The 15,245-nt window shown below is 41.6% G+C and overlaps 1 protein-coding gene across 1 annotated transcript in view; it reads left to right on the top strand.

Annotated features, from left to right (window-relative positions):
- Positions 1-860: 860 nt before the first annotated feature.
- The window catches only part of LOC148153410 (uncharacterized), a 440,640-nt gene continuing 426,255 nt past the window's right edge, over positions 861-15,245 (top strand). Inside the window, exon 1 of the mRNA XM_088001217.1 lies at positions 861-4,131. Coding sequence (XP_087857343.1) covers positions 2,599-2,988 — 390 coding nt within the window. The 5' untranslated portion in view covers positions 861-2,598 and the 3' untranslated portion in view covers positions 2,989-4,131. The remainder of the gene's footprint in view (positions 4,132-15,245) is intronic.

Below are 15,245 nucleotides of genomic sequence, written 5' to 3'. Positions count from 1 at the left end.
GTTGTCTTTGATCTAGAATCCCTATTCATATCCTGTCCTGTCTGGTGGAGCGCAGGTTGCTTCTCTTCTTATTCTGAAGCTTGTCACATCAGCTCTGACCCCTGCTGCAGCTCATTTGATGTTCTTGTTGAGCCAAATGGTTATGGAAGAGCCCAGGCCAGGTTGAAAATGCGTCCTGTGAATTTTCCCACAGTATCCCTTCTATAAAAGTGCAAAAGAAAACTTTAGGTTTGCAATATTTGTTGATAACATACAGATGTTTTCAAAGTCAACATTTTAGCTAAAGTGCGGTTGTCTACATTAGCTACAATAAAAGTCTTAGTTCATTGTTGTGACATGCTATCTCTATGATTTCACACATTTTGTTTCTTAGCTTAATGTTGTAATATGCTGTCTACAATATTCCAGAAATCAGAATGTGATGCTGTTAGCATTGTAACATGTTAGCGTGTTATTTTATCCACCGCTATTTGATGCTACACTTCAAAATCTTATCTTATTATGACAAGTAATGACACAACCGTATGGACAGTGAATTTTCCCTGATTTTTTGTAAGTAACTCTAATACTAAAGCTCAATACCTTAAATACTTCAAAAAGTAAAGGATTTTTTATTTATATTGTCTAACAGACAATCACAAATTCTAGCTCCTCCAGCACACTGAATCCCAGTTAGTTATTACCTCTAAGTTTTGCTGAAAAAAAATTAAGATGAAATTGGGTAGTATTTGTGTTTTTAATAAGTTTGACTACAATTTTGGTTCATAACCTCCACTGGATCCATGAAAATGGTGCTACAAATACTAACACTACTCATACTCTAAAGCTGACGGCTGACAATGTGTTGCAGAATGAAGATATCACACCCGAGGCTCTGAAAAAGCCCGGCCAGCCAAAGCCAAAGCAGACCTGGAAGGAGACCACCATCTACAGCCTCCAGAAAGGAGCTGGCCAGCCTCCAGTTACCAAAGTCGTTACCAAGAGTGGCGATGGCAGACACCCCAAGCTCAGTACAGCCTACTCGAGCCATGAACCTGACAGGAGCAAGCTCCTCTCCAACCATCTGCAGCAGCTCCTTCCCGGGGCGTCAAGCACTCAGCAGGGCATCGCTGGTGGAGAGCCTGTTTGGCCAAAGGGGAAACTCCACTACCTCAGCTACCTGCAGCCTACTCAGAGCAATCACGCAGACCCACAGATTGCTTTTGGCTCCAATACGGCAAAGCCTAATCTTGACAGACTGCTCTTCAAAGCTGGCCCAAATCGGCTCCCTGCAAAAGACCCCCATAGCCTCGTGGATGGTAGGTGCAGTTGTTTTGTAGCTTTTGTTTGCAGATTTTACACTCCAATACTTAGAACTTGGTTTGTGACAGGAAACCCACTATTTGAAATGATGCCAGGAGCTTTTTAACAGGGTGGTTGAGACGCAGCATGCTAAGAGACATTTAACTGAATATCACTGAGGATGTATGTATACACTTGAGCCCGTATGTCTTAATTTTGACCGTTTTCAATTAGAAAAAAAAATAAATCTTCATAAAATTCATTTGAGTTTCTGGTAGTATATGGAAACCCAACTGTAAAGTGAAATTGTAAATAATCTGTTCTCTGTTCCTGTTTTTCTTCCAGATCATCTCATCCTCAATGCGGTGAATCAGCTGGGGAGGCACAGCCTTAACATGGAGGCTTTGATGGGCAAAGACCTGGACCATCTTGCTGAGGTCATCACAGGAGCTCTGCAGGAGGCGGATGAGGAGCGGCTTACTGATGGGGTCGAGCCGGTGCCCGGCGCTGGTGATGACCCCAGGGGGGAGATGAGGGTTAGCCAGGAGAAGCCGGCAGGAATGCTTCTGAATCAAGACCAGGATCTGAAATCAGATGAAGGTCTGAATCCAAACCCAAAGGAAACTCTGACATTAAAACAACAAGGTTGGTGTTCACGTACAATATTATGTATAATAATGTGCAAGTATAAGGCATTGTTGGCTTTTGTTTGTGTAATCCTCATACGAAATGCTGCTAAATGCTTTTCTCACTTTTTCATATTTCTGTCAAACTTGTTTTTCCTCTGCTAAACAAAGGAGGAACCTTGTTTCTGTACAATGTTCTCACGTACATTATGTTTCTTTCCAGGCCAACAAATAGACGTTGCAGAAAAAGAGTCCACCAACAAGGTGAATTATAAATTACTCTGCTGCAAAACAAATATTTTTTTTTTTTTTTTTTATGAGACGTGACCAAGATACAGTTTTATTTACTTGTTCCTGCTGCTTTGAAAGGAGGATTTGAATAGGCGTAGTTTGAATTTGAAAGACAACGTAACCCTGCACAATCTCAGATTTGTCTGCAGCATTTTCATCAACAAACAAGAGAAACTAATTAATGTGGCCGTTATTATTTGTAAGGGAAAAAAAATATTCTTCCAAACTCTCAGAAAAGGTGAAAGATGTATCATAAATGTGTCCTTTTTAATAATTAGCTCTGTTCAATTTACTCATAAAAAAAACAAAGAAAACATATGTCCTCTTGATTTCTAAACTAAAATTGTTCTTACTCAAACAGCATGGGGCCATATTTTCCAAGCTGCTAGACTACCTCAACATGGAGCCCTTCGGCGGTGCTCCTGGGGTCAAGAGCAGGCCGCCAGCTCCTCTCCAGAAAATGGTTGGACTGGAGAGCGTCCACAGCATAACGAAGCAGGGTCAAGTTCCTGCCCCCTACCGCTCAGAGGAGAAGATCGTGATCGTCCCGGCGAAGGAAGGGTCCACCCTGCGGCTGACTGGCGGAGCAGAGGCACCCGATGGGAGGGTGGACTCTGAGATCCAGAGGTGGATGCAGGCGGACCAGCCCCCCGACGGGGCTGCGCAGCCAGAGGAGGCGCAGAAGAAGGACGTGAAGATTAAAACCCAGCTGGTCCACGTGGGAGTGAAGGAGTTTTCTAGCAGAGGGAAGGACAGACACTTTGGCTACATCATCACCAACTCAGAGTGAGTTTTTGATGATGCAATTGAGAATGCTGCTTTTAGGCTACACATGCTGCTATTTTAGGATTACTAATTTATTAAATTTCTATCGAATTGGATTATAACTGAGCAGTTTTGTTTGCACTGATGAGTTGCGAGTGCAAAAATGTGGAGTCGTCACTAATTTCTTTGCTTCCAATAATTCAGATTTTCTTGCGTTCTTGTAAAATGAGGTCTTGATTTGTAGTTTTGTGTTATTTCTAGAGATCTTTTACAGATTTTCTTGGCTTGAGATTTTTTTTTTTTTTCCACTCATTTTCTGTCTGTTCTTGTACCTGACCATGACGTCTTGTTATGCAGTATGTCTTATAAAATAAGGTTTTGGTGATGCATCATCATTCATCTGATTCATTTGAATCATTTGATTCATCTGCAGTACGTTTTTCAGTGTTTTAGCTACACATTGATGCCAGACTGCTGGTACATAAGGATCCTCTTTAAAATTGAGTTTTTTGATAGATTGAACTACTGACATGTCCGTTGTTCATCTCTTATATTCAGGAGCTTTTTTTATATCTAAATGATTCATAAGTTGGAATAAAGAGACTTGCATAAGAATATAAATCATAAAAGGGCCAGGTAAAATGAAAAAGCAGCTAAAATAAAATAATAATAATTAAAAAAAACTTTAAAAACTCTTAGAATGTTAGTAGACAATCAAGGCTACTTAAATGATTACAAGAAAGTCTGGTGCAACTTGACTTGACTTTTGCACATCACTGCCGCATTATAGATCCATAACTCTGCATTTTTCACATCATGATATGCATATACTAGCGAAGAACCTCTGCTAATTAAGAGTTGCTAATGAACAGTTTACCAAGAGGAACTGGTTGAAACAGGCTGTTACTATGACCCCCATTTACACTTGATTAAGACCAACATGCAGTCTCCAAGATATTTGCAACCATTTAAATATGCCCGGATCACAGAAAAGGTGAAAAGGTCATATTTCTGCATAAAGAAAATAACGATGCTACAATTTTATTTGTCCAGTCTATTTGTGTTTGGACGTAAGGGGTTTTAGTCCATCTGCAATATAATCAATATTCAACACTATTACCCACTTAGAAGTTTCTTTTTTTTTTTTTTTTTTTTTTTTTTTTTTTTTGCTGTTCTCATCTCTAAACTTCTCAAAACTTAAAACTTCCTCCAGCTTTATTCCATCGGGGGCATCAGTACTGATTTCTAGTGGAAGACATCTCAGTGCTGTGGAGTGTTTATTGGGATGTGGAGCATAGACTGATCAGTGCAACCGCATGATAGGATTTTCAGGAGTGATGGTTCACGTTGTGCATTGCAGGTACGAGTGTTACAATACCTTACTTTGAGGACTGGCGGTCCTTGTGGACTTGATGAGTTTGAAGCCTTGACACGAGGACACAATGGCCTGTCCACCTTTAAATCCAAGCTGCGCCTCTTGATAAGCTGCCACCCTGCTCTCTCTGTGAAAATTGTGTGCATTTTTAAACCGAGGAGAACTACTACACTCCAAAATGAGCTCACTGCCTTTTGATGCACCCAGAGGATCTCTCTCTCTGTCCCTGGGAAAGCTTTGAATATTCTGTTTCATTTGTAACATTGCAGTGCTGTTCAAATCTGGGGTAAAGTTGTCTTTATGCTTTTTAAACATTTTACAAACATTACTGTTTTGGCTAATTGTGCACATGTTGCTTCTGCATTTGGATCCAGTTTTGGTAAACTTACCAATAACGTGAAATAACATCATGTTTGTCTATCGCTTCATTCACTAAAAATGCCAAATTTGGATTGCCGAAAGCGTAGATTTAAAGAAACAATCACTCTTCGCTTCGTGTTAACTGTAACACTTTGCAGTCAGTGCTACAGTTAATTTTGGAAGTGAAAGTGTTGCAATAAAAGAACGTTTTTCACAAAAGTGACAGCTGTCCTGGAGATGGCAGAATAACTTGGGCATTGGTTTGTGACCGCATTTGCTGCACATTTCCTCTCGATGCGTTTCATACACATTAAATCAGATTTTGTCCAAAAACATACAGGCAGCACCATCAGATGTAAACGTCCTTTTACTCTTAATGCTACCCGACTTGATGGAGTAGTCCAAGTCTTCTTTGTAAGGCAGTGTTTTGCTTCTGACATACTAATGGATTTGTTTCAAGTACTCTCAGTTTTGCACCAAGCATATGCCTGCTTTGTTCGCTTACTGACACAGCCTTTAAAAGCTGAGTTTCTGTCAAAGCCACCTACATATTCCCTTCTTTATGGAAAAGGGACGCTGTGGGTTAGACTCTTTTGTGTGTGCTGTACCTGATTACAATAGCGGAGATGATAAATCCCTCAGTGTGAGAGCATTACTGTGCAGCATTACAGCCTTAATGATGATACTTTGTGGGGAAGGGGAGCCAAGTTTCTGCCTCCCTTTCTCTCTTACCTCTGGCTCGGCTCCGTCTCAACAGAGATAAGTTTCTATCGACTCTGTCTTTGCCCCTGGCACTCTCTCAAATCTCTTTATGGCGTTATCAAGGCTGGTTGTCAGTGGGTTGTCCTTCATCTGATCAACAAAACGCAGCCTCGTAAAGGTCCGATATGGGTCCGGTCGTTGTTGCTGTGCAAATAGAAGTGGCAGATTACATACGGTATATATTAGGACAGAAGCGGGTCACCTTCCTCCTTTCTTCGCTGTCCACTCAGCGGACACCCACGGTAGACCTATGAAGGTGTCTCTGCATTTGCTCCAGACATCATGGCTGCACAGTTGTTATCCCCTTCTTCACATGCCGTGAGGCCACACAGAGCTGCTTATCCAACAGCATCTGACATTGCTCTGGTTGTAGAGAAGTGGTGGGGGGTGAGATGTAGGAGAAGAAGGAGGAGGCGGCGGCTTTGGGGTGGTATGTGTGGATGCTTTGGGGAGGTGAGACGGAGGTGGGAAAGGTATGGATTCAGGAGAATGAGAAAGAAAACCCCAAGGGGGAAACGTGCTAGCATCAACAACCAAGTCACTCCTGAAGCTCTCCAGTTGCTCGAATTACCGCAGATGGGTGGGGAACGTGTCTGGAATTGCTTTGGTGGAGCTTTAACTTCTAAAACTCCACAAAAATTACAGAAGAAAGAACTTTGCACCCACTTAAGTGCACAGAAAACCAGCCACTTAGGCACAGCACACTGTTACATCTGTTAGAAAATGTGGCTGAGGTGCAAATGCAGACCAAGCACTAATGTACGAGGATAATCTGACTTGGATAAAGATGTACCACACACAATTCTTTGCAAAAAGTATTCAGACACCTGACACCTATTTGTTTCATATTAAATCATTATCTTTTTATATTTCATATGTTAGACCAAGACAAAGTAGCACATAATTGTGAAGTGGAATACATTTTTTGTTTTTTTTTTGCTAATAAATCATCCTCACACATGGTGATGACAATATCATAGACTTTTCTCGATCAGGAGCAGAAAAGCTATTGGGAGTCAACGGGAAGATGGATGGCCCTAACTTCGGGGGAATCCTGAAAGAAAACTTCACAGAGGATGCAAAGGACTTGAGTGTAGGTTGAAGGTTCACCTTCCAGCGTGATGATAAAACATACAGCCAGAGCTCCAATTGCATGGTTAGGATCAAGGCAAATTCATGTGTAGGTATGGTCCAGTCAAAGCCCAGACTGATTAAAGAGCTGCAGCAAGACGTATGCTGTCTGTCCAATCTGACTGAGTTTCAGCCATTAAGCAAAAAAAATATATATTTTACAAACTTTCTGACTCCAGCTGGTTAAAAAAAACAAAACAAAACAAAACCCTAAAAGACGTGCTGACGAGCAAACATTGATGCTAAAAAGTACCGATACAGGGAGCTAAACACAAAATGCACACCATGCTACTTTATGTTGATCTTTCTTCTGAAATCCCAATAAAACACTTTGAGGGTTGTGGTGTGAAAAAAAAAGTTCAGTGGTCTGCACAGATTTTTGAAAGGAACTGTATGCAGTAAATGGTCTTGCACTCAATGCCCAGGCCTCCATGAAATTGTTTCCCTGCTTATTTCACATTTCTCCATTATATGGAATGGAGACAAAATTTTAAAAGATTGTCTCAGCGCGATCCATGACCTCTTGCTGCATGTCACCTTGCAGTCACCTGGCAGCAATTCCCAGTGATTCCTGGTTAAGCCATCAGGAAAAAAAAAAAAAAGGTAGCTTTTCTGATGGCGCTTGTGAGGATGCACTTCTCATCTCCCGCGTACGAAGCCCGGCGTCCGGCAGATTGCCTTTGTTTGGTCTATTTCCTCCCTGAGTGAGAAAGCAGCCGTGGACTGAGCTGAGATGAGGCATGGCTTTATCAGACCACCATTACACTTCACCTCGATTTCATTTGCACCTTATTATTCCCATCTCAACGTGGAGGCGCGTGCGTGGCCCCGGCGTGTTTGCGTTGCGCATTTTATTTATTTATTTTTTTTTTGCGAGGGCAAAGCGCATGCGGGATCGGCGAAAACGTCAATGCGGAAGGAAGGAGAAAGATGAGAGAAGGAGGAGAGAGAAAGGAGTGTCTGTATGATGCAGCCATTACACCTCATGCAGGTTCCATTTGCACCTTATTGTTTGTTTCATTGGTGAAAAGAAAAAAGCAGGTGATTTAGCAAGCCCGGAGAGGCAGCTGATCCCTTTTCCCTCGACACAGTGCTTTGTGTGTGTTTTTATTTGTGATTGTCTGCAATGTTCTCTCTCTCTCTCTTTTTGTGTTTTTTTTTGTTTTTTGCACTACATCCACTCAGACAAGCATGGCATTCTGCTTGTGTGCAATGACCCGTTGGCGGGAATTAAATGTGAAAGCATTTTCTTGGAAAACCAGCATTTTAACACCTTAATGTTTGGGTGTCTCTTCCAGCTCCCTCACCAATGACCGGGCCTCGGACCTGATGGACCGGCTGACCCAGAGGCTGAGCCTCCACACCGCAGACCTCACGCAGCTCTCGTATGTGCAAACACTGGTCTACCATGCAGTAGAATTATAAATTATATTTGAAGCATTTGAAACATTTGGCATTGGAGTCTTTGAGTTTAGGTGAACAGGGTGACGCTTTTTTTTACCCCCCTCCCCATTCCCTGAAAGGATTGTTTATGCAAAAACAGAAAAGTGCAGGAGACTGTTGACGTTTGCTGTTTTTCTGACCTTTTGGGGTGTTTGACTTCATGCAGCGAGAGAAATCAGGCCTAATTACCTCTAGACCCACACTGATGTCTCTGCTGTATTAAAAACAGCTCTGTGACACTGCCACAGCACCTCTTGTCAAAAAATAGCAGTGCAGCCGTCAACCATTTTCTTTTTTTTTTTAGTTAAAGGCAAAAAGAGAAACTGGAAGTAGCGGTGGATCCAGAGAAAAGGACTCCATGAGGAGGCGGTTAATGTATTAATGAGCGCGCAAACTGTCCTTGAACCTGGACTGATTTGTGTTTTTAACGTGGTTCTTCTGCCCGCTCGGTGTCAGATTGCGTAGGAGGCAGAGGAGACGTGTTCGTCTGAGATCTGACGAGCCTTTTGAAACGCTCCGGCAGGGAGAAGTGAAGTCTGCGTGGCTCAATAACACCTGCAGCATGAGAACAACAAAGCCAGACGACTGCAGCGTTCGTGCCAAACACTCCAACACAAGATGAAGAATATTCTGGCTTGCATAACGCTTCCTAAATAAAAAAACACAGTGACCTTAACGTCGGCGCCAGCTGCAGAGGCTTTCGGATTTTCAATTCAACCTCCACATTTGGTGCTGCTGAGCCAAAACACCGGGACGTGTAACATTGCTGCAGCGGTTTTGTTAATTCTTGTTAATACATCTGTCATTTCGCATCACATGGAATCAAGTCTTGACACGCGACATGATTAATGCCTTCTTTCTTGATGCTAATGAAAGGTCTGAGGCATTATTGAACCGAACTCTTATTAAGAGAGCGCAGTGGCGAACTTCTCACATGTAAATGAGAGAAAACCACTTAATCAAAGATACGGTTCCTGCATTAAAAGTAATTTATGCCAAAGTTCTTTTAAACGTCTGAAAACTAACAGCTGTTTTTCGTACTGTTAAGGCATTACCTCTAGAGACTGTGAAAGGACAACTGTCCGACATGAAATCAGGCAAACGCAACGCCAAGACATCACAACAACCATTTCCACAAACACTTACACAAGAAGACAGTTTATTATCTTTAGCTGATGAGAGATACTGGAGAAGCTGAGGAAAAAAGCCAAAAATCTGCAGGAGAACATGGAAATTTAACAGAAAAGGTCCCCCGGCTATCTTAACATGTAAAAAAAAAAAATAAAGGTACCTTGTAAAGAACATGTGGAATAAGATAGATGAAATTGACATACTAATCCATGACCCAAACTCTGATCATGTACCTTATATATGGAGTTAAATTCCTGACCAAAACCTGAGGACTGCATTAAGCAATCACCACAGCATATTTATTAGCTGAGAGAATGGATAGCTCCAAATGATTCATACTGAATTATTTATAGTCGTTATTCAATACTTTGGCAATATAGAGTGTCAAAATAAGTCCTAATCAGAATGCATATTGTAGCGTTTCCTTAATTACACAACATACATTCTAGTTATAAAATAACCAAATGAGTAATGTTTTTTTTCCCGTACATCCACTGCTGAATGGAATATGTTACTTTTTAGTACAGAATTTCTAAAGGAACTTTGCTGCATTATGTTGCAGTTTTGCTGTTAAATCGGTGTAAAAACCAGCCTCAAATAAAGATTCTGCTGTGTCTTTGCACCTCAAATTTACTCTTTTCTGTTCCGAAGGCAAGTAGAGAAAATGTTCCCTTTTTGTTTGGCTTGTTTACTGCCGTCCTTTTTCATTTTTACAAAGCAATGAAAGCACATTCGTTTAGAAATAGCCGAGGCGAAGGACATTACGTGAGCTTTTTTTTTGTGCACCTTTTTGGAGTGCGTGCGACAGGTGAGCGTTTGAAAGCTGCTGCCTGAATACGCGCCGGCTGGGAGAAAGAGAGCCGGGTCAGAGCACGCCGCCCTGCTTTGTTTGGAGGGTGGAGGTTCTCACTTTCAGAAGCTCTGATGAGTCCTGACAAATGAAAAGAAACACTCAGATATGACCAAAGGGACAGGATTTTCAGAGCAGAGGGTTGAAATGTGTGAGGTTTTCTTTTAGAGTTTAAATTTCGGGCACACTTACGTTCACAGTTCCTGCATGTTTTCCATGTAAAAAAAAACAAAAAAAAACTTGACACTTTTCCAGATTTAAATTCCCAGGGTGAGAACTTCTGTCCTTTATGGCAATCTTGGAATCCTAGAGGAATTAAATAAGGATCCTGCAAATACCAGAGACTAGAAAGAACAACACAAGGAATGAAGAGAGAGGATGGACTAAATAGAGAGGGAAAGGAAAGAAAACAGGAAGGAGGGAAGGAAAGATGAAGTGAAGAAGGATAGATTTTTAGGCAAGGAAGGGAGTAAATAAAGTTTGAAATATTCCACTTCCATACTTTTCCAGACTGTGTAAGAACTTTATGCGGTGGTTCTCACCACCACAGTTATCAAGTATGAAACATTTCCTTTAAACCCAAGTTCTTGATGTTGATGGATCTTTTTCCAGATGACGTAAGTGTTTTACTTCTCAACAACACTAGGGGGAGTTGGACACACACTCACTAATATGTGCTCACACACACAGTCTGTGAAAGACACAGACACTCATCATGTCCCACCAGTAGAGCTAAAATGAAGTCCAGGCTCACACGTTCAGTAACAAAAGGGGCGGGGTAAATTCCTCCAGATAACTTATCCATCTCAGCTTCATCTCCCGACTGTAGCAGTGTTTCCCCCCCTTGGTATATTTAAATAATATTGGTGTGGGCTTGAGAAGGAAAAGAAAAAGAAAAAAAATAAGTCAATTCAATTTGAGATGCATTGCGATCTCAGTCAGGGCATCTTTGGCCAGGGAGAATTGAGGCAGGGGTAAAGATTGTGGAAACATTGACATTTACAAGAGCAAACTGAAGCCCAGGTGAAGGTGCTGTTGTGGGGGGAGGGAAGGGCATATTTCTTTTCAGAGCAGTGTGTTTTCCCTCCTGCCTGTGCCCGAGCATGTGTATAATCATGTTCATAAATGCATTGTTGCATGGTCGGGTCCATCTGTTGAGAGGTATTGGCTCACACATCGCTCCTGGCTGGACCAGTGGAGCTGCGTCTGTAGCGGGCTGACTGATGGCGAGTGGGTCTGGGTCACAGCTCTCCGGCAGTCTGATGAATCTCCCTTTATGCCGCACAGGCTGGCAGTGCAGTGTACTAAAAACGTACGTGCGCTTTTCAGGACGTTACAGAGCTGATACGACGGCATGCCGAAGGACTGAGGCAGGTAGAAAAATGAGACTCGCATAGATCGGTCACAACTTCTTTACAACCAATGCTGTCAGTTAAATATAGTTTCATATGTGCAGCGTTATCTGGTTTGAATAGTGAGCGATGCGTAGGTCGGCCTTCGATAAACGTTATGAAAGCAGACATCTGTGTCCTGTTTCAATCAGTCTAGATTAGTACATTTAATACATTCTCACGTCTTTTTTTATAAGCTGTTTGAGTGGGGTACTGCAGAGCTGCTATCAGATGGCAGTATGTTAACTGAAGTAGATGGCAGGGGCAGATCTACCTCGGGAAGATTTAGGATGTGTGAGCAGGAAGAGTTTCCAGATTTATCTTACATTTCATTTATATTCAAATGAATTTAGTGAGAATTGTTGCTTTAAGATGGCATGATACATTCAACTACTACGACCACAGAACACCGTTAAACACTAACTTATTTCTCCTTTCTTCTTATCTTGAGATAAACTCTCATCAGGTCAAACAGAGACTATTAATAATTAAATGTACCAAAGAAAACTGTTAATCAGTTGGCAGATATTGGAAATTAATACCTTGCTTATCTATCCCATCAGCAAGTATCAATGCAAAACAAATCTAAAAGATTATGAGGACAGAGTGGAATAAAGCATGGCAGGAAATGATGATGATGATGATGATGATGATGGTGATGGTTAGGATCATTGGGAACTATCAGAAAACTGCTTCCAACTCTGGTCTCTCTTTGTGCAGAACTGTTTGAGTTGACAATTAAAAGGCTAAATGATGTAAAGAGTTTACACTGCGCTAAATTTGGTTTACATGAACAACCAGTCTTAAGAAAAATATGGATTTTGCCAAAAGAAAACAACAACAAAACTTTGGTTCAGAGGGAGTGTTTCACAATGCAGTTAATAAAAGTGCCTAAAATGCAGTGATGACCACTGAGGTTTCATGATGGGTGAGGCTCAGGTGATGTGCAAACATTTGAAACCCAAAATTGAAGCTTATATTTCAAATTTGCTCTTAATTGTTGCATTTGTTTGTCTTAAAGAACACCTGTTGGCGCTCAGCACTTCCACAGTACTTTTTGCCTAAGCCTCCCCATCCATAAGGCTAATTATGTCACACACACACACACACGCACACGCACGCACACACACACACACACACACACACACATCTATGTATTTTAATATGTAATTGTATGTATTTTTGTTAGTGTTCTCTAACAAGTGCTAACTGTGTCCCAGTTGGAAGTTCATGTTTTGCGCTTTGTTTTTTAGGCTTTTTGACTTGTATTTGAAACAAGTTGGGTTGTTGCCTTGCATTAATTACCATTTGGGTTTTTAAGATACTCAAAGCACTTGTTAACAAGCTGAATCATCAGCTCTTGCAATATAAAAATTTGCCTCACTATTAAGGGCCAATGCATTTGGCTTGTACAGCAATATTTTTTGCACATGTACTGTTTTGGTCTTTCGTGTCTCAAGCTAGAGCCAATTATCTCAGTGTTTCATTGTGAAAAAAAAAAATTTGTTGTTGATTGAGTTTTCATCATTCATGGGGAATAAAATGTGTTTCATTAGTTTGTTGATCGTTGTTATGAAGCAGAGCCACAACAAAGGTTTCTTTAGCAAAAACATAGCTAAAGATAGTTTTAGTTTATGCTTTTTGATTTATAAAAAATAATATTTTCGTTTGTGATATAAGAAGGTCCACTAGACATGAGAGGGGCATTTCTTTACACATTGCTAGACTGTTATTTTTCTCCCCTGTGACTGTCTCCAGGAATCGTACCAGAGTGTGTAGAAGTTGTTAGATTTTATTCCATGACCAACCTCGGGGACCTTCAGCAATTATTTTGCTCCAGGGAGAGAAGTCTGCGGCTGACTCAAGGCCAGACAGAAGAGAATGGGTGCAAAGAGTACAAGCTTCAGTGTTATAGTAAAGGGGTGCAGGGTTGCTGCTCAGCCAATGACTGTAATTTGCTCTTTGGACATACTCAAACTGAAATGGAGCACAAAACCTATAGTGACTCGCATCATCTTCAGAAAAATTCAGGTACTAAATTCACATATTGAGGCTTTTTTTTTTTTTTTTTTTTTTGCTCCAGTTGGCATGGTATACATTAAAATTGGGGTCTGAAAATTTTAATGTATGGTGCTTTACAAAGCTCTCTTTGAATCACTAGATAGATTTTGCTACCGCCTTGTACTCTCAGCTACATCAGAATAACTATTAGGACACTGAAGGAGTTGACCATGTTCATGCTGAAAGCGGGTTAAATCTACATTGAAGATTCACATTGGCATTAATTTGACCAACATATGCAGCAAATGATATTAATAGGTGGAAACAGGTCCTTTTACATTCACCGGATGTTTTTTTTCTTCTTCTTCTTCTTCCTTACTTGTTGTCTGCAGAGTTCTGGGTCCTGCAATGACATTCAGGGTCGGCCCAAATCCTAAAAACGTGACCACTGCAGACCTGGTTCAAGCTGCAGGTAAGACCAACATGCGTGTTTCCATTTATCTCCCTCACAGAATGATCCCCATTGATGACATTCATTCCGATTCACCTCTCCTCCGCAAGGCGGTTCACTTAGTCACAGTCTTTGCTTCAGCATACAGTTCAGGTCCGTGGGTTTTCATTATCTCCAGTCCTTAAGAGGATTGTCAACACTGAGCATCTGCAACAGAAATGATGATCCCACCATCCTTCCTCTGCCATGCTTGCACACAATGCGCAGGACAGTTTGTTTGTTTTGTTAGGTCCGGCAGACTGACAGCTTGGAAACAGGTTTGTGTTGGCCAGTCTGAGTTTGTATGTCTGCAGTGTGCACTGGATTGATGTAGACTGATGGGGATCTGTCACCCGGCGACAGGTCGCTGTCAGTACGCTCCTCTGCTTATTGTCAGCGCTCCGGTCAGTCAGCCGTGTGTGTTTGTTCAAAGTGTGTCCTTATTTCAGCCGGAAATGACTTTGAGCAGAACAGCGAGCTTTCAGTATGATCCAATATTCCCCTCGTGGAATCAAAATGGTGGTGTTATTGGCAGAGTTGTGTTGCTGCTCCTAGTGTCTCTCTTTTTCGTGTCGTCTGAAGCAGCAGACATTTGTTGTCACTGTCCTGTTGGAGAAAGGCTGGACAATGGATGATGGGGTTTAGATTGGCATGTTTGAGGCTGTTCATCTGTTATTTTCTATTTTGTTATTTTATTTTCTTGTCCTCTTTTGCTTCTCCTACCACGTGTGACTGATTGTGATGAGGTTTCGTGTGGGGAGAGCTAATGACAGCCATGAGCTGGGCTGAAATGTCAGACCAAATGTTATGTCAACATGATCATGAGCCTGGTCCACAGTGATGAATTATGAACACAGCCGGCTTGAATAGTAATTTGTTAAAGTGGAGGGAAGGGCTTTTCTTAATTAAAAAAAATCACTTTCATCCCAAATAAACATGAGATGTGGCTCTGAAATGCATTAAAATTGCAACCACAGATCATAGAGGGGATAGATTAAGAGTCCTGGCACGAGATTTATTCCCTGTACTCCCAAACCAGTGTGAAGTGGATAGGAGTTCCCACCCTCCTCCTGACGTTCAAAGCAATCTGGAAAAAAAAAAAAAAAAAGCGTTTATCTTCACTTTCCAGCGACACAAAGCAGTCGCTGACATTGACTTCAACACTATGTGGCAAAGGCGCGGTGATTTTCAAGCCATCGCCGGGTTGCAGAGGAGCAGCATGGTTTGGGCGCGATCTGAAAATCAAAGTGACGCCCACATACAGTGGCCACCTGGGTAATCCTGGCTGACCTTTGCCTTATGTGTGACTGTGCATAAGTGACGTGGCCTCCTAATGAACTCGTCAAAA

Source organism: Poecilia mexicana, unplaced genomic scaffold, assembly GCF_051168715.1.
Source record: "Poecilia mexicana isolate PSO_F unplaced genomic scaffold, ASM5116871v1 scaffold_20, whole genome shotgun sequence".
In the NCBI taxonomy this organism is placed as follows: Eukaryota; Metazoa; Chordata; class Actinopteri; order Cyprinodontiformes; family Poeciliidae; genus Poecilia; species Poecilia mexicana.
Note: the sequence above shows the minus strand (reverse complement) of the source record. Positions and strands in the feature narration are given on the sequence as shown.